The 25,584-nt window shown below is 39.2% G+C and overlaps 1 protein-coding gene across 2 annotated transcripts in view; it reads left to right on the forward strand.

Annotated features, from left to right (window-relative positions):
- ST8SIA1 (ST8 alpha-N-acetyl-neuraminide alpha-2,8-sialyltransferase 1) overlaps window positions 1–25,584 on the forward strand; it is a 151,009-nt gene that overhangs the window by 40,858 nt on the left and 84,567 nt on the right. For both annotated transcript variants that reach the window (XR_013364160.1, XM_077870789.1), the window contains exon 2: window positions 12,285–12,429. Coding sequence is in view for 1 of the 2 variants with exons in the window: in XM_077870789.1 (XP_077726915.1) it covers window positions 12,285–12,429 (145 nt within the window). In the remaining variant the exon portion in view is untranslated. The remainder of the gene's footprint in view (window positions 1–12,284; window positions 12,430–25,584) is intronic.

The following is a 25,584-nucleotide window of genomic DNA, read 5'->3' on the forward strand; positions in this document are numbered from 1 at the left end:
GACTTAGTCTTATAACTATACGGTATTTACTTCTGAACTTTCTGATGACTCAGGCCAAAGTACCACTTAATGGGTCAAAATAACTCTCATTGTTTGCTAAAGTGGAAGCATACATTTTTATATAATTAGAAAACAATCTTCCTGACACTAAATTCAAGGAAGAAGTTATGTAGATAAACAAAACCACCGAAACATAATAGACATTACCTTCAACTTCAGTTTTATAGAAAATTAAATGCTATTCTTAATGTAGCTCTTTCTTATACTGACCTTCAAAAAAAGCATAACTTTGTAACGTAACTTGGTGAAGACATTTCTATAGGATGATTAGTTAATTCAGAGACTTCTCAATTTTTGCATAGGCTATAATTCCAAAAGTGTAAATTGAAAATTACCGATTTTTCACCTTTTGTCCCCCAATACATTTCTACCAAATGGCATGTGGGTTTGTCCTTTTGCTTTTTGTTTAATAGCCAATTTGGTATATTTTCTCCAAGTGGTTAGGTTTTGTATTCATTGAAGGACTTTGAGGCAACTAAGCCATTTCCTTCATGATCTCATGATTCCTTAGCAAGTCATCCCTCAATACTTGCCCTTGTCCTTAATGGGCCCATTCAGGGTGGTCTTGAACATAGGCAAGCATCCCTGGCTTGCAGCACATTTTCATCAGCAGTAGTTGAACCATTGCCTTTAAATTTTTTCAGAATGCCCTACCATTACCCTAAACTGTCATTGGGTTAATAGACATTTGGCATCTGTGCTTTTTCTTTGGCAATAAACTCAATCATTTCTGACTTCTCCAATTGTATGCAGTCTTGTTAACTCCTAAGCCCTGAATATATCATAGTACATTTATCTGGTCTCTAATTTTCAGACTCTGCTTATCCTTTATCCACAAACTAAAAAAAAAAAAAAAAAAAAAAAATTCCAGTTCATCTATTATTTTCTTTCTTTTTTTGCCAATTGTTTCTTTTTTCACTCTTTTTCAAATGACTCATTTCATCTATACTTGTAATGTCCTTTATTTTCTCAACGCTTTCAGTTTTAAAAAATTATCTGTTTCCATTTCCAAGCCTACGCTTCTCCTGAATTGTTGTCGTCAACACTCTCAATACCTCTGTTCTTTTCTGTCATGATGGGGGTCAATGATATTCACAAAACAATTCAAAGCTAAGTACCAATGTAATGAGCATACCAACAAGGTGAGAGATAATGGGTGGATGTGATGAAAATGCCTGCCTGATTGTTTTCACAGTATATTGGTGGTAAGCTAAGTTGACACATTTGACCTGGAAAATATATCTGTCCCCATCTATGAAAGTTTATAGGGTGGATATTTGAAAATAGTTGCTTTATGTAACTTGAATAGCCGACTTACTCATCACTTGACTTGATATAGAGAAAGAATCTAGCTCTAGTAGAAAATAACACATCCTATCATCTCTCCCAAATATCTGTTCCTTTAACCACACATTTAATGGGAACTAGATGACAGTCAAAGGTTGCTGACAACCTGAAATGCTGAAAAAATGCTGTTTATTTTGTGCTGAGTAAAGAGAGACCCATGTGTTTTAGAGGAGCAGGTGGCACAGTTAATATTCTGTTAAGAAAATTGAGAATCCCTGGTTCATGTTGTTACATGAACTTCCATCCTGTGGAAATGGGTCACAGCACAAAGCCAAATTTTTTTTCAGAAAATTTGAATTTCTTCAAATACTGGACCAGTTATTCACAGGAATAACAGAAGTGTGTACCTTAACTCATAAAAGAGACAATTATGGTCTGGAAAAATTTCAGGACAAATGGTGCAGTCCTGCAGGTGGTAGGAAGTAGAGCTGAGGTATGTTCAGGGAGCTTGACTCCTGAACTTCACCCTCTAGAATTTACCACTCCCTTCACTATCTTAATGTTTGTCGATTCAGTTCCCCAACTTAGAAAAATCTGTATAATTTGGAAAACCCATAATGCAGTTTCTATTGCTCTTGCTTCTTCCTTTTCATTTGCTTTGCCTTCCTATAACGTCTGCTCATCTTTCACAGAAATAGTTTCAGACTTAACTGTTATTAGAACAAGAAAAGATGTTTCTTTTTTTTTAAAGATTTTATTTATTTATTCATAAGAGACACAGAGAGAGAGACTGAGACATAGGCAGAGGGAAAAGCAGGTGCCCTCTGGGGAGCCTGATGTGAGACTTGATCCCAGGACCTTGATCCCAGGACTTGATCCCAGGACCTTGATCACGACCTGAGCCAAAGGTAGACGCTCAACCACTGAGTCATGCAGGTGTCCTAGAAAAGATGTTTCTGAATAGAGTTCTTATATTTAATACACAACGTCTGGCTCCCTAGTACAGTTGAGGTGCACCGTTGACCATCGTTACATAAAGAAGTCCCTGCTGCATTCCATCCTGCTGTGTAAACCTGTACATTGGAGAAACAACCCAATTATAAATCAGTGTAATTTGTAATTTGGAGCATTTGCCATTTGGACAAGTTTATTATTTATTATTATATTATTTATATATGAATATTATATATTAATTATTATAATTATTAATATTAAAGTTTATTATTATTTTTAAAGATTTAAGATTTTATTTATTTATTTGAGAGAGAGAGAGAGAGAGCACGAGCATTGGGGATGGGCAGAGGAAGAAGGACAAACAGACTCCTGATTGAGGAGGGAGCCTGAGGCGGGGCTCAGTCCCAGTACCCTAAGATCATGACCTGAGCTGAAGGCAGACGCTTAATCGACTGAGCCACCCAGGTGCCTCTATTCGAGCAAGTTTAAAACTCAATGGAGTATGGGAGTTTATGCCTGGACTGGTGGCTCTGATCTGAACCTTATTTTGAGAACTCCATGTTCTCTTGGACAACTGCTCAGCTACCATCCTGAGTGGACCCACCTGCCCTTTCCTATGCTCCTACCCAAACCTGCAAAAATAAATTCATTGCATGCCTCCTTTTAGATTTCAGGCCACTGAAAAATACAGTCCAAATTTGGCACATATCCATTTACCTATTTTGCCATAATCCTAATGGACTAAGAGATAAATAATTTTATTTTTTGTTTTTTTTAAAGATTTTATTTATTTATTCATGAGAGGCACAGAGAGAGAGAGAGAGGCAGAGAGAGAGAGGCAGAGAGAGAGAGAGAGGCAGAGACACAGACAGAGGGACAAGCAGGCTCCATGCAGGGAGCCCGATGTGGGACTCGATCCAGGGACTACAGGATCACACCATTATCTGAAAGCAGACGCTTAACTGCTCAGCCACCCAGATGTCCCAAAATAATTTTATTTATATGATTACATATATAGGAGGACATTTTTTTGTCTTTCAAATTCCTACATTTTTCAAAAGGGGAAGAAACTCCAAAAAGAGTATGTATAATGGTTTTCTCATACTTAAGAATGACAGTAAGTGATTAGAAAGGGAGTGAAAATTGGAGAGCCAGTGGGTGAAATTGCTCTGGATAAAAGAGAGATGTGATGTGGAGAGAGGACAGCTGGGGGCTGGTGAGAGGAAAGAATGGGGAGAGACAGGCATCCACTGGAAGATTTAGGAAGTTTCTGTGGTATGGTGACCCTGCCCCCTCCATTACAACTTCAGCAAAATCCTAATGTCTTTGTATGATTTTGGAATTGAATTTATTCTGGAGGAGCTGTGCTTGATGCCACAAGGAGGTTGGTGGTGCAGGTAAAAACCTTGTACACAACCTTATGTGATCCTCTCCCCCTGACATGCCTGCCCCATGCTCTCTTTATTAGAGCTTCACTGGTTTCCTCCATGCTTTTTGAACATAAGGCCTTTGCACTTGCCGTTGGCTCTACCTGAACACCCTTTTCCCAGATATCCTACGGCTTACATGCTTACCTCTCTGGTCTTTACTCAGTTGTCCATTTACACAGTCAGGATTTACTTAGCTCCCTGTTGAAAGCTGCATCCCCTGCCCCAAAGCGACATATTTTATCTTGTTTGTCTGGCTTCTCCATTAGAATTTAAGAGAGCAGGGGCACCTCAGTGGCTCAGTGGTTGAGCATCTGCCTTCAGCTCAGGGAGTGATCCCGGGGTCCTAGGATCAAGTCCTGCTTTGGGCTCCTCGCAGGGAGCCTGCTCCTCCTTCTGCCTGTGTTTTTGCCTCTCTCTCTGTGTCTCTCATGAATAAATAAGTAGAATCTTTAAGAAGAAAAAAAAGAATTTAAGAGGGCAAGATATTCCCTGTCCCCCTTCCCCAATCTGTCCCTAACACCTAGAATTACACTGGGCACAGAGAAAGTGCTCAATGAATATTTGTTGAGTGAATCAAGTAATGATTGCCATCCAAAGGAGCCCAGTTACTTCCTGTTACCAAAATAGCAAATAGGTGATTCTCAAAGGATAATAGAATCTTTCTAGTTATACAGACAAGTAAGCATGAATAGGAAGACTGAAGAAAATGATTCATTGAAATCCTTCCTGGAAAACGTTTACGTGTTTTAATTCAAATAATGATATTAGGTACATTACAAAACAGATATGTATTACCCTTGAAATATTTATGTTCCAAAAGTTCCTCCTTTAAGTCTACTCGTCCTATTTTAGAGAAATGCAAATTACACATGGCAGTAATCTACCTTTCTTTGGAACACTTTTCCTTTATTATGCAGTCATTTCAAATGTAAAGAATAAAATGCTGCTAAATAAAAGATTATTTGCTGTCTTAAGTGGTACACAAGAGCTGTTTTTCTGTTTTTGTCATCCTGGCAAATTATCTAGAAGATTAATCTTTGAAGAGACTTTTTATTGTATCTGTAGAAAACAGTATTTTAACCAGTAATCTAATGAAAGTATTTCTCCTCCACACAATTTAAGACAATTTTTCAGAACCATAAGATGAATACAAATCTCTACCCTCTACTGAGTGTGTACTTTGCATCTCTTAGGTCAATGATGTAAGCTACTACAGGGGTCTATACCGTGAACAGAAATTATTGCCTTTGTCCCAGAACGGGGGCTGTCACCATTTGCTTCCTTTTCTGCCATGGGCAGGGCTCTGCTGCTTGTTCAGAGCAACTGCTACAAATTTTTGTTCTATATCCTGGACACTCATCATGGTGATTCCTGACTTTTATTTTTTATTTTTTATTTTTAAAGATTTTACTTATTCATGAGAGACAGAGAGAGAGAGAGAGAGAGAGAGAGAGAGGCAGAGACACAGGCAGAGGGAGAAGCAGGCCCCATGCAGGGAGCCCGATGTGGGACTCGATCTCGGGACTCCAGGATCATGCCCTGGGCAGAAGGCAGGCGCTAAACCACTGAGCCACCCAGGGATCCCCAAGTCCTGACTTTTAAACTTGCTTCAAAACTGATAATTTAAGATAAAGATTCCTTTAAGTTAACAGGAAAAATAACTATTATGGCTCCAGCCCTGTCTTCCATAATCTTTGTGAAATCTGCCATTTACTTACTTAGAATAAGAAATATCTCAGATTTCTCTGCAGGCCACCAGGTTCTTCACCTAAAGAAAAGCTCTCTTTTATTTGATGCTGTTAAGGCTCTTGCCTTAATAGAGTGAACATATAATTTAAAATCATCCAAATAGGGACATGTTTAGGAATGGAAGGGAGAAAAAAAAAAAAAGGAATGGAAGGGAGGTGACTATTAATAATTATATCTGAAAAAAAAGAATTGTGTTTGGAGAGCAATCATAACTTAGGATTGTGTGAGGCAAGCCAAGTATTATGGTTCCTAACTATGAGGCAGAGTGAAATGAATACTTGTTGAAACCATGATATGTGCTTAAGTGTGTTCTCTCCACCCCTCTCCTCTCCCTCCCTCCTTCCCTCCCTCTCTCTCTCTCTCTCTCTCTGTGTGTGTGTGTATAAATGTATATTTATATATACATATCTATATTTTTATATATACATATCTATATTTATATATAAAATCTCACTTTCAAAGCCATCCTCCGATGTGGAACTTGGGCACATTTTCAAACATGAATCTGAGGCTCTGTGACACTAGCTCAAAGGGTTAGCATATAATAGTCTAACAGGAATTTTAGGAATTCGATTCAGGACAGTTTACAATAAGAACCATTGATTTAGCTGTCTGGAGGAAATGCATTAGATACATTTTTGGTCAAAAGCCAGACATTACAATCAATAATTGACTGAAGTCAGATATCACTAGAATGGAAAGAACTTTTTGAAGACCAGATTAAATCTGAAACCTTATCAAATGTCTTAAAAATCAAATTTTGAAAGTTTGTCTGTATGATGAAGGAAACAGATTTTATCAGCACCATCAATTGGTGGGCTGTTCCTGTGGTCCCTATGCTGTGGTCCCCAAGGGAAACTTACTTCAATCAGACTAATGTTTAGTACACAGTGTATGGAACTTGGGATTCACCACTCAGCAAATCTCAGAAATCTTGGGCCTGTTATTACTGAGAAATATTTACCAGTCTACAGCAATTATTTTGACAAGCTTTTGGTTTTTTGGTCTCCATAGACTAAAACCATAAGGAATTGACTTCAGTTTGAAGTTTGGTTAGTGAGAACCAAATGTGCATTCAGATTCTCTTGTTTCCTTAACATTCTCTTCTTTTCTTCTTACTTGTTATTTATACATCCAATCAATATTTATTAAGGACCTGTTTAGTGTTATTAGCCATCATTTCAGGAGATGGGGTACAACAGTGACTCGAAGACAAAGTCTCTCTCCTCATGGAGTTTACATTCTGGGACTTGGGGAGACAGATAATAGGCAAAACTTTAAACATACAGCATATAAATAGTGTTAAAGTGCTGTAGAGAAGAGGAAAGCAGGTCAGAGGGACATGAAGAATTCTAATATGACTGGGTCATGATGATTTCCCATGATGTTGGTTTTTGGAGTTTTTCTTTCTTATGGAATTTTTTTGGGGACAAATTTGACATTTAATTCCTCATGATAAGATACAAAGAGTTTCCAGCTAGGACTTTTTTTCTTGAATGATTCATTGTCTAAATTGGATTAAGTAACTGAAAATTACATATATTTCTTAAAGGTTAGCTTGTTTAATATTTTGAATACTAGGGCAGCCCTGGTGGCACAGCGGTTTAGTACTCCCTGCATGGAGCCTGCTTCTCCCTCTGCCTGTGTCTCTGCCTCTCTCTCGCTCACTCTGTATCTCTCATGAGTAAATAAAATAAAATCTTAAAAAAAATATTTTGAATGCTAGCACATCAACTTTATAGAATTATAAAGATTTGGATTATTATGTAATCTCAACCCTACTATTCTGCTTTACATTATTATTTAAGATTTCCTCAATATTTGTTGGCAGAAAAAATGGCATAGTATTTTTCCTAAAGCTATCTTCCAAACATACTCTTCTCTTCACATATCCTTTCACTGACAATTTGTTCTCCTATGTAGTCAATAATTCTTCATGATTAAAAAGTACATAAAATTAATACATTTCATGATAAACTTATTATCAGCATTTTTTTCTTACAAAGATACATTTAAACTCATCTGGCTAATAGAATTTCAATATATAAGGCAGCTAAAGAGATTTTTCACTCTGGTTACTTCTCTAAACTGCTCATCAGAATTTTATTTTGTTTTTGTTTTTTTTATTTGAGAAGAGTTGACATACAATGTTACATTATATTAGTTTCAGGTGTACAAGATAGGGATTCAACAACTCTACATGTTATGCTGTGGCTATCACAAGTGTAGCTATCTTCTGTCACCATACAATGCCATTTATATTCCCTGTGCTGACATCAGAGTTTTGAGTTGCATATTTAGTTACAAACCATAAACTCCAGCAACCCTCCTTGTGTGTGTTGCTTGCATTAATACCCTGTTTAGATATGATGGTGATGTAAATGTTTACATGAGCACTTGTCACACACATATTCAGAGATGCAGAAATGGCGTTGAATTAATGTTTGGCTACTTGACTTCTCAGCCTTCTAGTAGCTGAGTATAAAGCTGAGATAGAACAGCAGATTTTGGCCAAACATGAAACAGCAGTAGAACCTTCTTTCACCCCTAGTTTCTCAAGTTTAGTCATTCCTTGGATGGGGCCCAATACAGGACAGTCATTGGAGTGACAGCCTCCCAATTCTCTTCATCTCTGGTGACCAAAGTGTGGAACATGGCATCTGAGAGAGTCTTAGAGCAAGGTTCATTTTGATACAGGGCATTATTACTTGAGTGGGTGGGTTTTCACCCTGATTTACCTGCTTAGTTTCCCCAGAACCTTAGTCTTCTTTGTTGATAGACGCTAATCAGTGAAGGTGGTTCTCTTAGCTTAGTTGATATGCATGGCTTTCATTAGAAGGGGATGAGAACCTGAGTGAGTTTTTGGCTAGTGGCTCCCAGGCTTCATATTTACCTTCATGATGCAACTATAGCATCATTTGATATGAGTTCTGCTAAAGCTGGAATTGGAATAATAAAAAGCATTTACATTTTGGCTCCACTACTCAATTTGCACTACTCTGAAACTGAATAATCTGCAAATTTAAACTTGAACATAGAAATAGATTTACTTTTGCTTTTATAACCCTGTGATTTTATTGTCTACTGCAAAACAGAAGCAAATAATACAACGCATCAGTGCAAAGCATGAGAAAGGGATTGGGGACCCAATTGATTAAAAATGCTAAGAGCTGGTGTGCGTCTTCTCTTTGGGATCACTGGCAGGTTGGATGGAGGCAAAATTCAATATTCAACTGTCAAATGTTTCTTAGACAGATTACAGACTTAATATTTGTGTTGTGTACTCTGATGAAGGAATGCCTCTTGCTGTCTCATACCTCTGGAGCAGCTTCCCTGCCTCAGATAACTTGCTTCCTTTTTCTTCCTCCCAGAGTGCAATTATCAGAGCAGGAAATCCTTCCTGGAACCTGGAGGGTGACCCCTGGAGGGTCCTCTTTCTGAGCAACCACAGCTGTCTGTGCACATCTGTAGCAGTGCTGGTCACATTCTCCTGCATTCAGGAGTAGTGACTTGCTTGTTGGTTGCCCACCTCTTGAGCATATTTTCTGAAGACAGGTCTGGGTTTTAATTTAATTTTTAAAAAATATTTTATTTATTTATTCATGAGAGACACAGAGAGAGAGAGAGAGAGACAGACAGACAGAGACATAGGCAGAGGGAGAAGCAGGCTCCCTGCAGGGAGTCTGATGCGGAACGGAACTTGATCCTTTACCCTGGGATCACCCTGAGCCAAAGGCAGATGCTCAACCGCTGAGCCACCCAGGTGTCCCTTAATTTAATTTATATCCCAAGTACTTAACACAGTGTTAGGTGAGAACTCTGTAAAAATCATGACGACTACTTCTGCTATGGCTACTGTTATTACTGCTGGCAGTGCTATTCCTACCACTGTTGTTGCTGTGGCTGCTCCTGCAGCCAGTGTTGCTGGTGAGCTTGTGGCACTCTCTTAGGCCTGGGAAGTGCACATACCTCACACTGTGATCCCTTTTTGGCCACCTTCCAGAGAGGGGCATGGCAAGGGATGATGGGGAGGCATTGTGGATGGAGGGAAAGATTTGAGAGTTCATGATAGGAAAACCATTCCCATATTGCAAATGGTGATATGATTCTTACAAATTTGCTATAGCTCTTGGATTTTAAAAATATTTTGTACACATGTGACACTTTCATTTTCCGTTGAATATTCCTGGGCACCTGGATGGATCAGTCGGTTGGGCATCTATCTGCCTTTGGCTCAGGTCATGATTTCAGGGTCCTGGGATCCAGCCCCATATTGGCCTTCCTGCTCATTGGGGAGTCTGTTTCTCCTTCTCCCTCTGACCCTCCTCCCCACTTGTGCTCTCTCTGTCTGTCTCTATCTGAGATAAATAAATAAAATCTTAAAACAAAATAGTTTTCCCACTAAAGATATGATTGCTCCGATCATGGTGGTGCTGTAGGAAATGCAAATTTGAGTCCATCTAAGACACATTTCGTTAATAATTAAGCAAATATTTATTAACCTAATGAACTTGAACAAGTCTCTTGGCCTGAGCTTCAGTTTCATTAGAAGTTTATGATCATGTAACTCTGTCTTAGTTTTTTTGAGGATGAAAAGAGGAAACCAATGTGAAAGGGATAAGCTGTCAGACTCTAGACAAAATGAGGTGTTATTATTATATGGCTGTGGCCAAATTTTCCTCTGAATTTCCAGTAGTATTTTGTACTGAATGGCAAGTTTAACTTGGTTTGGAGGTGAGAGCTATGGTCTAGTTGGAAGTACTAGACATGAGATTAAAAAAAATTCAAAAACTGAAAACTGGGAGCAAAGCCATGCCTTGCCACTTCACTAGTTATGTGACCCATGATAAGTTCCTGAAAAAAGAATCTTAAAGCTATTTAGCTCCAAGGTCATTCACTGTGAGGATGAAGTGGAAAAATATCTATAAAGGCACCAGGTACATTGCAAGTGCTTGGCTGTTGTTTACAAAGCATTCCTTCCAGGCAGAGAAAGGTAAAAATTAAAGTGGTAAAATATCAGTAGATCTGTAATAGGGGCTCAAAAATTTAGTTTAGAGTCATGCCCATGATAATTCTCCTTATTTTCAAAGATAAGTCTTGAGCCATGTCTAATTATATGTTGACGGGATATGGTGTCCATTGTTACTCTTTTGACAAAATGTAGGCAAGTCACCATGCAACTTGATTGTCTCCATTTCAGGCCGTCTTTTGGGTGATGAAACATTGATAAGAATTAATGAAGATGGAGGAGGAGAGGAAAGAGGCACAGCTGGTGAGAAATGGAATGATGATGTCAGAGCAAGAAGTGACACAAATTCTAGTAACTTACTGTTATTTTTTTAAGTGAGCTCCATGCAGGGCTTTTGAACTCATGACCTTGGGATCAAGACCTGAGCTGAGATCAAGAGTCAGATGCTAATCAACTGAGCCATCCGGGTCCCCCACAAATTCTAGCAACTATGATAAGATGAAGGCTTTCTTCCTGGCCCCCCCCCCCCACCGCCCCGTCCTTTCTGTGGAAACTCTTATAAAGAGGAAGCCAACCAAAGAGCACTGGAAATAGCAACATATGGTGTGGAGAGTGCCAGAGGCCCCCCAGGCCTCCTCAGCCTGGGACATTGACTCAGCGTGTTCATTTCTACAGTGAAGTTAGGGCTGTGTAATAATGACATGTATTGAAATTGTACTGTGTGTGCCCCCTGGACATTTTCGGTGAATTCTCAAAAACAATCTCTGAGGCTGGTTGTGGACCTGGGATGTTCCCCAGTTCTGGGGTTAGTAGGTGGCAGAGCCAGGATTTGAACCCAAGTACTCCACCTTACCTTCCTCTTTCAGCTCTAAGCTTCTGCACCATGGTAGCCAAAGATTTCTGAGCAAGCCAGTCTGTGTGGAGGCACCACTCAGAAGTGGTTTATGTTAGCAGTTTGTTTTATTGGTCCTTCTAAAGGTAGAGCCGGGGAATAAGATCTTTTCCTCATGACAGGGCAGGGAGTAAACAGAGTTGGTTTCTGACAGGTTTTTAAATAGAGAAGAATGTAAATATTGGCTTGTAGAATAGTAACAGGGCTTCTTCCATTGGAGGGGCAAGCAGCCTGAGAACTGGCCCGGAAGAGTGAGGCCATAAGGAGCCCTGGTGTTTCTGATGCTAAAGGAGTGGGGATCCTTTCTCAAGGGTCAAGGTGCTGAACTGTCCCCAGAGCCAAAAAGGCCCATGGGATTTACCAGTTAGAAGGCAGATGGCTTTGCCAGTGTTTGAAATCACATCACTCATCGCATTCTGTTTCTATTTAAAAGGATTTTCCCCAGGCATTGTTCTTTTAATTTTTTGGGGGGAGTGTGCCTTCTTTTGGGCGACTCTGTGCATCCCCTACTTCATACAGCTCATGTAAAGTGCCTTGTCACTGAACCTAACCCCATGACTGTTAAATCGCCAAAAGATACAGTTCTGCTGCAGCTGCATAGCTCAGCTGTCTCTGAAAGACCCTCCAAATCTTTTCTGGACCTGGATATTGAAGTCCATCAACAAATCTGCAGTTATAATCATCATTTTTGCCATCAGACATATTTTAGCTGCATCTGAGAGCTAATGTATTTTTTCTTAAACTTTTTTTTATTATGAAATATTCCAGTCTTGCATTTTGATGGCTGGAAGAGTGAATTAATAGTAGTCTAATCACCCTGGAGACACAGATGCTTTTGTGAGCTGGCAGTGAGGTAAGGCTGCACGTCTGTGGGAATGACAAGTGAATGAGTCTGCCGCTCACTTAACCTGCTGTTCTTTTCTCTCTCTATTTTCTCTCCTAGGAAACAGATGGAAGACTGCTGTGACCCCGCCCATCTCTTTGCTATGACTAAATTGAATTCCCCCATGGGGAAAAGCATGTGGTATGATGGGGAGTTTTTATACTCATTCACCATTGACAATTCAACTTATTCTCTCTTCCCCCAGGTTAGTATAGTTTGTTGTTGCCTTTCAATATAGTTTCTTATATGTCTTAATACCATAGGGAAAAGATAATTGAGTTTGCCTAACTAATCGGATCTCTTTTTTTTTTTCATCTCCTTTCTTCTTTTCTTCATTATAAATGTTTTTTTTTTTGGTAGCTTTCACCATTTTTGGTGAAGAAATCACATAACATTTCCATGCAAGGGCAGAATTAGGCTGTTACAGAGTAATGGTTTTCCTAGCCCTTCTGATTTGAGTCATAAAAGACTAAAGGAAGCAAGCAGAGAAGGAAGCAAGGTCAGGAATTGTGGAATTCTAGTGTTTCAAGGTTGGCTGTGGAATGATCTTGCCTATTTGCAACACTGGAATGTTTTCTTAGAACTGGTCTTGCTCTCGAGGACTGGGGACCATATGGTCCAAAGTTTGCTTCTTAGAGCTGTTGGATCTTAACCTTGTGGTTAGACACTGTTCTGAAGTGGAGGAGTAGAGGATATGGAGAGAAAGAATTTCACCACTTTTGAAGTGGTCTAAATCAAGCCTTATTTACTTAAGGTTTTTCTTCTTGGTTTCCTGAGCTTTGAAATCAAATGTTTAACTAAAATATATGCAGCAAAAAGGAAAAATGGAGAAATTGTTATTTCTAAGGAGCCCTAGTTGGACAGGGGTTGGTTCTTAGGTGAAATTACCTTAGGGAGAAGTTGAGGAATGAAGCTTGGCCTCTCCAAGTCTTCCAGACACTCTTGGCTTGGCCAGATGATTATGCAGAAAGAGAATTCACAGTTAGAGTTGGAAAATAGAGCTGAACCTTTCATGTATCTATATTAATAGCAATGAGTCTTCAAAGGAGAGATCCTATAAAGCAGAGGCACAGGCTTTACCAGATCCAAAGACACCCTCTAATAGCCCATCTCTGCTAGTTCATCTGTAGATGTTTTAGTTGAACTTAATGGCCTTAGTGTGTAATGATAAGTTAAAAAATTTTTTTTTTAATTTTTAAAGTAGGAAAATAGAAGGTTGAATTCATGGCCATCATCCATGTGTTTTCCTCTCTTCTTCATTTGCTCTTGAGAGGCTTCTCAGTGTCAACGGAAATGACTAGAGTAATAAAATGTGAGATTGAATTTCTTCCTATTTCTTACGAACTAAATGCCTTGCTAAGTCACCTAAGTCTTCTGAGACTCAGCTTTTTCATCCGTACAGTGGAGAGAATAGTACCTGTCTTCCCACCTCACAGAGTTGTGGTCAGGATCAATGTAGATAATGCATGCCCATGTACTCTGAAATCACAAAGCATCATGTAAATGTCCTGGTTCATATATTGCATCTCTGGGTTGAGGAATGAAGGATATAATTGCATTAGTCAGGGTTTAAGGTAGAGAGCAGAAATCTTTCTAGGTATTTTTAGCAGAAAAATATTTCTCATGGGAAATTAGGTACTTAAAAAAGCATTAGGAGAATGGAGAAGTGAGAGTCAAGAGGTGGCTCCTGGAATTACTCAGTTCAAGAATTTACTGCCATACTGTGGTAAAGAGATTAGAAAGCCCCAGCTGCGATTGCCATTAACATGGTCACCATTGTCTGCAACAGAAACAGGGCCAGGAAGATGGGTTCTAATTCATCTTCTCCTTCCACATTTCCCTCAAGCGCATCCAATGGGTAAGGTTAATTTGCATCTGGAACATTAGTTGCAGAGAAGTTCAAGAGAGGCAATTTTTAAAACAATCAAGCTTTAGCAGGAAGCTAGAAAAAAGATGGAATAGAGGGTGAACAAGCCAATCACAGTATCCTTTATGTACAAAACCTGATATCAAGTTGCTATGAAGTGAAGCAGAGATAAGGAAGCAATCTTCTTTAAAGCTCATCAAATAGAAAAACTTTAAAAGAAATTCAAAATAGTCTTTTTATACACGAGGGCTTTCAGTCATCCCAACTGACTTCTAACTTTGTGCTAGCAAATAGATTTGAAGAAAAGAGATGATTAAGGAAGTGCAAACTAGCCTCCCATCTTATCTGTCTGTTGCAGCAGTAAGATAGCAGGAAACATTTCCTTTTTAAAGTGTGTGCACGTGAATTCTGTGCTGCTTTGTGCTGGTTGCAAGACCAAGGAACCATCGTTGAATAATAAGGCAAATGCCTTTTCTTAGGAAGCAGAAGTCATTACATCATTGTGTGTGTGCACAGTCATGACAAAGGGCTAAGTCAATTCAACAAATAGATTTTTTTAAAGTGATGCGTGTATTTTTCTACTGAGATTCTGAAATGACTAATTTATAGAAATCCTGGAAAATCAGTTTGCAACAATAAAAAAGATGGTATATATCACCTTGCCTTCTTCACTCCATTATTATGCCTTAGTGAAATATTCCTACTTTGGTATCAGGAAGCTGAGTTACCAGTTAATTGATCTGCTTCATTCATATTCCTGTGGGAAGAAAGTTGTGTGTGTTAGGCAGAAATGCAGCTTCACAGGCTAGGCTCAATGTTGTTGGTTGAATGAAGCATCCCTTCTTTCCCTGAATTTCAGCAAAGTGATGCCAAATCACTTACTCTCTAACTCAGATGTGTAATTCCACATCACTTTTTAAATTATATACTTTAATATATTAATTTAAATTTTACTACACTTTTCCCCTAAATGCTCAATATATGTTAGCTATCATCATTATTGTTACTCCATTGCCTTCCTTTATCCACTGTTTTTTTTTTTTTCTTGCTTCTGTGGTTGTTGCCGAGATGCAATACAAGATCTTCTGTGTATTGTGCAGTTAGCAGGTCCTGAATCAAGGCTAGAGGGTCCAAGGTGGATGCTAATAGAAAGCCAGTGTGCTTTGAGATGCCACATCAAATCTCCTTAATTACAGTTCTTCCTTCCTTCCTTTCAATTAGTTGTTTCTTATTTGGAACTCCCTAACTTCCTATAGTGTTATTATCAAATTTTTTCAATTCTACTTCATATACTGTTATCTATATAACTACATATCTACATATTATAGTTTTCTGAAAGTCCATATCTGCTGATCTCAATACCATCTTGTAAGCTTTTGAGGAACAAGAGTATTTTTTTCAGTATTGAGCCTGGTGCCAGTTTCCCACTTGAGAGAGAGATTCATTTCCAGCTGCTCATGTTTGCATAGGCCTCTTTGTCTTTGTCCTGCCTGGGATGCCCTTGCTTGAACAATTGGAGACTAAGCAGGACATTTTGATGCAGCTACTTCCAAATGGCTCAATAAATATATTTTGGTGAAGTATTGGTTGAATATTATTAGGCTTAAAGGGCTGAATTTTAACTCTTACATAGATTTTTCTAGAATATACAGTATGTGTGTATGTGTATGCGTGCGTGTATGTGTGTGTGTGTGTGTGTGTGTGTTTGGAGGGGACATTGTGATGGTGTTTCCACTTTGAGAGTACTCCCATCCCCTGGGACCCCACTTCCTTCCTGCTTTGCCAAAGACTGTCCCTTTTAAGCATGCATGGTCCCATCTGTGTAGATATTACCTAAATAAATACTATTTTGACCTAAAACGTATTCATGCCCAGAAAGAGCATAAATTTCCTTGGAAATGAGTGAGGGAGCAGCAGGAATGTTAGAAACCACAACTGTGCAGTTATAATCTGAAAAATATTTCCTTTTGGTGTAATAAAAACACGGTCAGCTCACCATTCTTTTATAGTGTGCTGAATAGTCATGTGATATAAATCATAAACCAGACTAGCCATTTTTTTCTCAGAATAACCACCCAAAGCCATTTGCAAAGAATCACAAAGCATCATTAATGCACCCCAGACACACTCATTTCCAGCTCCTCTGGTTGCTATAATCTCTCTGACGCGTTCCACTTGGCCTGGACCCGTATTGCCCTTGGCCTGTGGGAAACCCAGCAGGACATTCTGAAGTAGTTTTGTCTAAATGGCTGTATTAAAATGAAAATACACACTTTTTTTTCCCCCTTCACAGTCATCTGCTTAATAGAATCATCTGAGCCCCTGGATATCCCTGAGTCTCACGGCAATTTTTTTCCTGCTAATGAAATTTGGGTTATATTATATAATCTACAGCATTTGGTAACTTGTTTTTTAATTATCAATATTGTTGTGATCAGTTTTCTAAACACTTTTATGTGTTTATTTAGGGGGTGGATGTTTGGTGGGCATAGATCTTTATCATGTGGTAAAGGCTTATGTGATCAGGCTTAGTTTGCCTCCTTTATAACAGAAACTTGACAGAGAGGCTTAATGGAGTAGATGCTTATTTATCTCCAAAAATAAAGTATTAGCAGGTGGGTAGTTGAGGGTCAGATGATGGCTATATTGTGCCATCAAACTCCCAGGCTCCTACCTTGATGTTTGAATAGCCTTAGTTGATGGCCAAAGGACCTTCTAGTTTTGGTCCAGGATCCCAGTAGGAGGAAGGAGGAAAGAGAAGAGGAAATATAGACATATTCTGCTGAGGTGTCAGTGATCAGGATTAAATCACATGGCCATGTCTAGCTGCAAGAGAAGCTGGTAATTTCAGTATTTCAGCTGTAGACAAATGCACTGCGTGTGTTAGCCTATCTTATCTGCCTCAGATTCTTCTCATGTTATCTCATGCTATGGTTACAGCAACTCCATATGGACATTCTTGTCTTCATGGATGAAATAGACTGAGAATGGTTAATAAACTTACTCAAGGTTCCAGAGCTGGCAGGGGAGGGGCTGGGATCTATATCCTGGACTGTCTGATTTCAAAGCTTCCATTGTTTATTGTCTTGCTTGTTTTTTATTTTTTTAAAAAGACATTGGTTCTAGTGGATTAATTGTTCATTCTTGTCACTCAGTCACCTTGAAACCATTTAAAGGTATTTCACTTCCATTTTATGAATATTCTTAGAAGAAATGGAGAAATTTCTCTTGCAGATATATTTTTTTTCTTTTGCAGATATTTAGGAGAAAAATAATAAAGTGTAGATATGCAGGCTCTAAGATCCTGTACAGTACAGTAGCTTCCCTTTGAAACTAGTTTTTAGTATGGCACTTAGTTTCCCTTTGATTTTGAGTTCCCTAGTCGTCCATAATGAAAGGAGAAATAAGACTAGTTACATTATTTTGGTTTCTGTTAAGTGGGTTCCTGGACCCAATTCCAACATGTGTATGTGGAGGTTTCCCCACATTATCAAGCAATTCCGAGACACCAGCTGAGTGTCTCCCAATTCAACTCAATTCTGACACTATTACCCAGTGATAGCATCACGTTCCATAGACAAAGTCTCAGTCCCAAAAGATCACCCTCTGCTTTAGAACCCAATTGATAAGTCTAAGTTGTTACCTGTGCTTTTGACCACATGGCTAGAGATCGGAAATCTACATTACCTCTCCTTGAGTTTGATTAATTTACTAGAATAGCTCATAGAAGTCAGAAAATCCATTTACTCACTATATTACTGATTTAGTGAAAAGGATATTACAGGGTAGGAATCAACTGCCAGATGAAGACGGGTGATGTCCCAGACCAAAGAGCTTCCATTCTTGTGACTCTTGGAGCCCTGCATGGTGGCAGGTGGAAGTGTTCTAGTTCATCAACCTGAAAGCTCTCTGAACCCCATCCTTTTGGGTTTTTATGGAGGCTTCATTATATAGGCATGATGAAATGATTGACCATTGGTGATTCATCCAATCTTTAGCCACTTCCCCTCCCCAGAAATCAGGATGTGGGACTGAAAGCTCCTGTCCTCTATTCATGGTTGGTTCTCTGGCAACCAGCCCTCACCCTTAGGTGCTTTCCAAAAGTCACCTCATTAACATAAGCCTAGTTGTAGTGGAAAAGGGCTGCTTATGAATAACAAGGCATCCATTTCATCTTTATAGTTCTGAAGGGATTGCAGGAACTGATGGCAAGAGGCCAAATATTATGATAATAAGAGCTACAGATGCTCTTACCACCAGGAGATTCCAAGGGTTTTGGGAGCTCTGAGCCAGGAACTGTGGATGAAGACTTAATATATATATATATATATATATATATATATATATATATATATATATATATAAAATGTTTTTTGGTCATCAGAAAGATGAAATATATGTATTTCTTATAAATCACCACATTGCATCTATAAGAGAGAAATCCAGGTTCTTAAAGGGAAACAAGTTATTCTTTGCCCATTGCTTCTTTATTATAGGAACCTAGAATATGATCCCACTACTATTAAATAATTCAGGTCATGTATGCTATTGCTCTTGGCTGAGTGCCAACATTAAATATCTAGGTAGGGAATGAAATTTAAAGATCTGGGTTCTAGACGTGTCCTCAAATGATGACATTCATGATTCCAGACAAATCATGTACCTGTTGTCAGTCTGAATTTTAATCAATTCAGGACTAACAATACCTGGTCTTCGTATTTCAGTGTTATGAGAAACACAGTTAAAATGAGATTATAGATGTAAAGTGCTTTGTAATGAAGGTGCTAAACAAACATGTAATAATGTTACTGTTATTATCTGTTAAAGCTTTTATGGTATGCAAGCATTTCTTTGGCATTTTGATAATACTAGAAACCAGTGGGGGAAAAAACACTACTAGAAAAGGAGTCAAGTTAATTTTCCAGTCCATTGAGTAGTAAGAAGAGATAAATCTGTTGAGTTGGGGGTTTAGGGAAATATAAAGTGGTAATGGAGAATGTTATAGACTCTACCAGTTGTACGTTTGTATCATTATAGTTGGATAACAATTATGATAAGCTGAAAGTGCAGTGTAAGTTATTAATTTTTAGTGAATTGAGATCATGTATCTAAACATAGATTCATATCCAGTATTCTTCAAATTGCTATGTAACTGAGGAGGTGAAGAGAGTGGATCATCACAGGATTTCTTTTTTCTTTTTTAAAGATTTTTATTTATTTATTCATGAGAGACATAGAGAGAGAGAGAGGCAGAGACATATGCAGAGGCCGAAGCAGGCTCCATGCAGGGAGCCTGATGCGAGACTGGATCCTGGGACTCCAGGATCATGCACTGGGCCAAAGGCAGGCACTAAACGCTGAGCCACCCAGGGATCCCCCATCACAGGACTTCTAAATATCTATGACCTTTGTAAGAAAGGAAAACAAATTGTTCAAAGTGCGGTAGTACATGAAGTTGCCCCACAGTGTAGCTGAAGGTAAACTCTAATTTTCCTTGTTTTGCAAATGTAGGAATAATTACAAATTAAGGCCTTTCTTTAGTGAACATTCACAGATTGTCTATGGTTGGGAACAAAATGAAAATTAAAGGTAAGGAATGGTCTATTGTTCCAAGGTACAGACCTTTCTAAAATATTTGACAGTGTGCAAAATTTAGTACAAAGATTGATTATGGCTCAGGCTTCTAGCTTCCTGGGAACAATTGAAAAGGATGCAGGACACCAATTACCACTGAGTCAAATCTCATTCAGTAGGTCTGATGGGAGCGATAACTTTTTTCAGGAGGTGTTAACGTTCCTTATAACATTTTCTTCTTACAATTGGTGACATGACAGAGTTTTACTGTAGAAAAAGCTTGTATATCCTTCCCCCCCTGCAATTGGTTTTTTTCATCTTGATCCTTCTTATAGGCAAAGGTCCAGCTTTAGAAGGGAATTTCCACCCTGTTTTGATTTAGTTTTGAGTATTTGTATGCCAGTAGGCCTCTGTTTCATTTCTGCTATTGATTTATTTGTGCTTCTTAATTATATTAGACATCTCTTAAATACATAAAATATATTTGATTAACTTCTAGAGAGGTATCATGTCAACCCTGACTTTCTCTGGCTTAAACTAATTTGGTCAGGGAATGAAAAGATACCAGTGAGCACAGAGAACATTTTCTTGATGTTTGTGCTTGTTCAAATCGTTTCATCTCTCTTCTGCTAATTGGCCTGTGATTTTCACGGGGGAGATGGCACAACATGCTTATCATCCCTCATGGCCTGACTAGTGGTATCTTGTGATCTGCCGGGTTCTGAACTTCTGGGTTGACTTGCCCAACAGGATGGGGGAATTGGTAGGGTGGGAATAGCAACAGACTTCAAATTTCCACCCTCGAGGCTGGAGGTTTTAGTAACTGGCAGCTTCCAAGAGGTCACGGCCAGAAGAAGGCGGGACCCAACCTTCTAGAGGCTTGGGAACGGATCATTTAGTTAAGGCAGCCACTCAAGAAACAGGGTGGGGATCCCGAGCATTGGGCTCATAATTGGGGACTGTTTTTGAGAACAAACTGACACACAGTTCTGAGACTGGGCCCTGATAATCTGGAAGGGCACCCTAGGGCTGTGTTTTGAAAATAAAACAGAAGCCAAGTTCCCAGAGCCACACCTCAAAGTTCAGACGAGGAGACCATGAGCATAACTTGATGGTGATTTCCACAGCTGTGGCTGACCACCTGCCAAACCATTCCCCTAATGGCCGGGATTGATCCACATTTCCCTGCAATTAGGCTGATTCTGCAATGGTGTAGGATGTATATGGAGGCTGAGGATGAAGCCTGATAAAGCAGAATTTTTCAGACGGAAACACTAGGTTCTCTCCTATGCCTTTTTCTGTGGAGACGGACAGAATGGAGGGAGCAGCAGCTGAGTAAAGGAGAGAATCTGAGACATTATATTGGCAGCTTGTCAGAAAAATAAGTGAGAGGATAAACGTGAGAAATGTAGGTGGTGGGAGGATGGGGGTGTGGGTCACTTCTGCCAACTATAAGGAGAACAGTGTGCTTTTGGGGGATAACCAACATTGCATATTCTGAAAAACCCCTTCTGAAAAAACTGATAAATAAAAATGATTTATTTATTAGTTTTAGAGAGAGAGCACGCATGAGTGGGGGAGGGAAGAGAACTTCATGCAGATTCCCCACTGAATGTGGAGCTCCACCGGGGCTCAGTCTCATGACCCTGAGATCATGAGCTGAGCTGAAATCAAGAGCTGGATGCTTAACCTACTGAGCCACACCTAGGTGCCCCTATTTTGAAAACTCTTATGCATTGGAATTTTTCCCTAAATACTATTTTTTTCTATCTACCCACCTTCAGAGTTTTAGCTCTTTGCTAAGAAAAAGGAAAAGGTATTGAGATAAAGGCAATCGCAAATCAAATATATTTAATAATCTTTTTATCTGAGGTATTCTGCTACTAATGTGCTGGATAACAGCTTATTTTTTTTTCTTTTAAGATTTTATTTATTTATTTGAGATGGATAGAGATGGGGACTTTTGGAGGATTTCTTTAAATCCAAAAGCCCGTGTTATTAATGAACTCAAGAAAAAAAAATATAGTGCTTCTATATGACCCATGAAATTTAGAACAGATCAATAATCTACAAATTAAAGTTAGAGTTGAAACTAAATGAAAAATAAGGCTTTAATATCTCAGAAATTTCCTTTCACATTTGTTGGACTTACCACTTACATGAATATGCCCTGCTGCCAGCAAAACTATGCTTTCCTAAAGTTTTGATGATTCAAATAAAATAAATGTTCGATCAAGTATTTATCGAGCAACTAATACTGGGTGCCAGGTACTGTGCTAGTTCCTGGGTAAAATGGAGTAAAAACAGACTCAGTCCCTTCTCCCATTATTGGGTCCTATTTTCAGTGGCCCATAGGTGTTCCCTCCCTTTTACATGTTCAGAATTCAACTCCTTCCCTCTCCATCCTACTTCTTTTCTCAATTCTCTGTCCCAGATAATGACCCATTCGATCACTTAAGCTGGACACCTGGATCTTAAGTTTGAATCCATCCTCTATACTGACCACTATCCAACTCCAGTTTTATTTTGAAAATATGTCTTTAATTTATCTCCTCTTTTCTTACCTCTCTACCACTCTGTCAGTTCAATGTTTATCAACATTATATGGACTAATTTAAGAACCATCTAATAGTTTCACTGTTTTTTTTTAACCTTTTTTTTTTTTTAAAGATTTTATTTATTTATTCATGAGAGACACAGAGAGAGGCAGAGACACAGGCAGAGGGAGAAGCGGCTCCCTGCGGAGAGCCGGATGTGGGACTTGATCCCAGGATTCTGGGATCGTGACCTGAGCCAAAGGCAGACACTCAACTGCTGAGCCACCCAGGTGCCCCAATAGTTTCACTGTTGTGAACTTGCCTCCCTGCGAGCCAGTGTTGTTATTATAAAATGTATATCTGTTTACTTGTCCTCGCTGCCTACCATGGAAGCAAGAGGAAGTGGCCAAACAACAAACTCACCAAGCCTACGGGAGCAGTTTTTACTGGAGGAAACTCATGGAGAAGGATAAGTAGCAGCTAGCAGATCCCTGTTATCTGATACACGAGATATTCTGTGCCCTTTTATGATTAGAAATGATGACATTCTTGATGTTCTGGACTCCAGAAAAAGGAGCCTGAAACTGAGCCAGGTTTTTTAGTTGTCTAATTAGGAATGGCTGCACTAACCCTTCCCTGGTGTGATTCAAAGACTGGTGTGATACAATAGTACTAAGAGACGGCAGGCCCTTGGCTTTGGCCTGATTCATCAGCTCAGTGTTCATGGGTAATGGAAAGCCATCTGTAGCCATGACTGGCAGCTAGGGGACAAACCTTGCAGATGCAGGTGACATGACAGTTCGACCAGAAGAGGATGTATCAATCAGCTCATGGTTGGACAAGAGCTGTGCTCTTTCCTGGCATGATCAAAGTGCCGGGATCCCAGCCTTGCTATTGGCCAGGACTGTGGGCCTGCAGCACCCAGCCACTGCTGGTTTCCATGGAGCTTCAATGGAGGCCACTTCCTTTTTTGGACTGGAGCCAATCAGTTTTGGACAAGTTAGCTATTCTTGTTTACCCCCTATAGGATGAAGTTTAAACTTTTGTAGGATGGCACATACAGCCTTCACAATCTGAACTCTCTAGAATATAAGATAATAAAGCATATTACTTGCGACCACCTTCTTTCTCCTGCTCTTCATTGCTTTATACTCTGTAATTACCAAGTGACTTGCATTTCCCAGGAAAAGTTGTGCTTTTTCATTTCCTTTTCACATATGCACATGCTGTTTCCCCTTCCTTTCCTTGTCTATCTGATGGATTCTTGTTTATCTTCTAAGATCCACTTTATGTCTATAAAACCTTCCCAGTTCCCTCTCCTAAATCTCTGTTGCCCTGCCATGTTGATTAAAAATCTTTTTTTTAACCCTATACTTTGTATATGTCTCTGTTACTGTACTGTTGAATAATAGTTATTTGTTCACATGCTTTCTGCTTAGCAGACTGTGAGCCCCTGGAGGGCAGGACCTTGACAGTGCCTGGCACATAGCATAGCAGGTGGTAAATAAAAATGTGCTGAGTGAATAGCGGAATGGGTGTCTAATCTTTGAAAACCTTTGCATCCACATGCGTCAGCCTAATTCTTTTGGAAGGAGGTGTTCCTCACTAAAATGACCCTGAATTAGTTCAGGGGTCACAGGCAACAGCATTAGAAGAAGGGGAGGGTCTGGTGATAACAGTAACACAGAGTATTGGATAGCATGTCTGTAGTCACCCTGTTGGTGCTCAGAGCTTCATCATACTCTTGAGATGACAAGATCATACACTTTTAAAGTTAAGCCGCAGCTTCAGCCCTAGATATGTAGTCACTTTGCTTTTGTTTTGCTGATTCTTAATTCACTTTGAAAACATATTTATTTTTATTTTATTTTTTTGATGAAGGTTTACTTATTTATTATAGTTTCAGGTTGTTTTTTTAAGAATTATTTATTCATGAGAGACACAGAGAGAGAGAGAGAGAGAGGCAGAGACATAGGCAGAGAGGGAAGGAGGCTCTGTGGGGAGCCAGACGTGGGACTTGATCTTGGGACTCCAGGATCAGGCCCTGGGCCAAAGGCAGACACTCAATCACTGAGCCACCCAGGCATCCCTATAGTTTCAAGTTTTTATTTAAATTCCAGTTAGTTAACATATAGTGTAATATTAGTTTCAGGAGTAGAATTAAGTGATTCATCACTTATATAACACCAGTACTCATCACATCAAGTGCCCTCCTTAACACCCATCACCCATTTAACCCATTCCCCTGCCCACTTCCCTCCAGCAACCTTCAGTTTGTTCTTTATGGTTAAGTTTGTTTTATGGTTTGCCTCTCTCTCTTTTTTTGTCTCCCTACGTTCATCTGTTTCATTTCTTGAATTCCACATATGAGTGAAATCATATGGTATTTGTCTTCCTCTGACTGACTTATTTTGCTGAGCATAATACACTCTAGCTCCATCTATGTCATTGCAAATGGCAAGATTTCTTTCATTTTTTTTTTTTTTGTGACTGAGTAAAATTCCATTGTGTGTATATATACATACACATACATATATATATATACCGTCTCTTCTTTACCACTCATTAGTCAATGAACATTTGGGCTCCTTTCATAGTTGGGCTATTGTTGGTAATGCTGTTTTAACATTGGAGTGCTTGTGTCCCTTCAAAGCAGTATTTTTGTATCCTTTGGGTAAATACCTACTAGTGCAATTGCTGGATCATAAGGAAAACATATATTACTAAGGAATTGTTATTGAATAGAACTGAAGGGCATTTTGAATATAGAGAGACTTAGAGTGCATTTTGAAGTTTGTGAAGATCATTTCTTTCTCTTTCTTGAATCTATTTCTTATCCTCCCTACCCCCTTGCCTCTACCACCCTATTCCAGATGACATGACCTTTGCTTGGAATTTTGCAATAGTCTCTTATTGGCTTGCTTGTATCTAATCTGGCTTCCCCTCCAGTCCATTTCCACATTGTAGCCTGAGTTTTTGTTTTAAAATGGAAATCAGAAAATGACATCACTATGCTTAAAATGCTTGATTAGCTTCCCATTGGTTTCGAATAAGACTAACTCCTTACCACCCACAAGGCTCTTCTAGATCTGGTCCCTACCTGGGGCTCCAGCATGCAATTCCACAGGGTTCCCTCTCACTCTTCACACTTTGTCTTTCTTGCCTTCCTTCAGCTCCTCGTAAACACTAGACTCTCTCATTCTCTAGAGCTTTTCAACACACTGTCTCTTTCTCACAAAACTCTTGTCTCCTCTTACCTGGTTCACTTACATTAATCCCTTAGATCTTATTTGAGTATCAGTTCCTTCCAGGGGCCTTCCTCCCAAGCACCAGGTATCTCTCTTTTGCAACCTTGTATTCAGTTATTTAAACATTTGATTCA

This window comes from Canis aureus, chromosome 25, assembly GCF_053574225.1.
Source record: "Canis aureus isolate CA01 chromosome 25, VMU_Caureus_v.1.0, whole genome shotgun sequence".
NCBI lineage: Eukaryota > Metazoa > Chordata > Mammalia > Carnivora > Canidae > Canis > Canis aureus.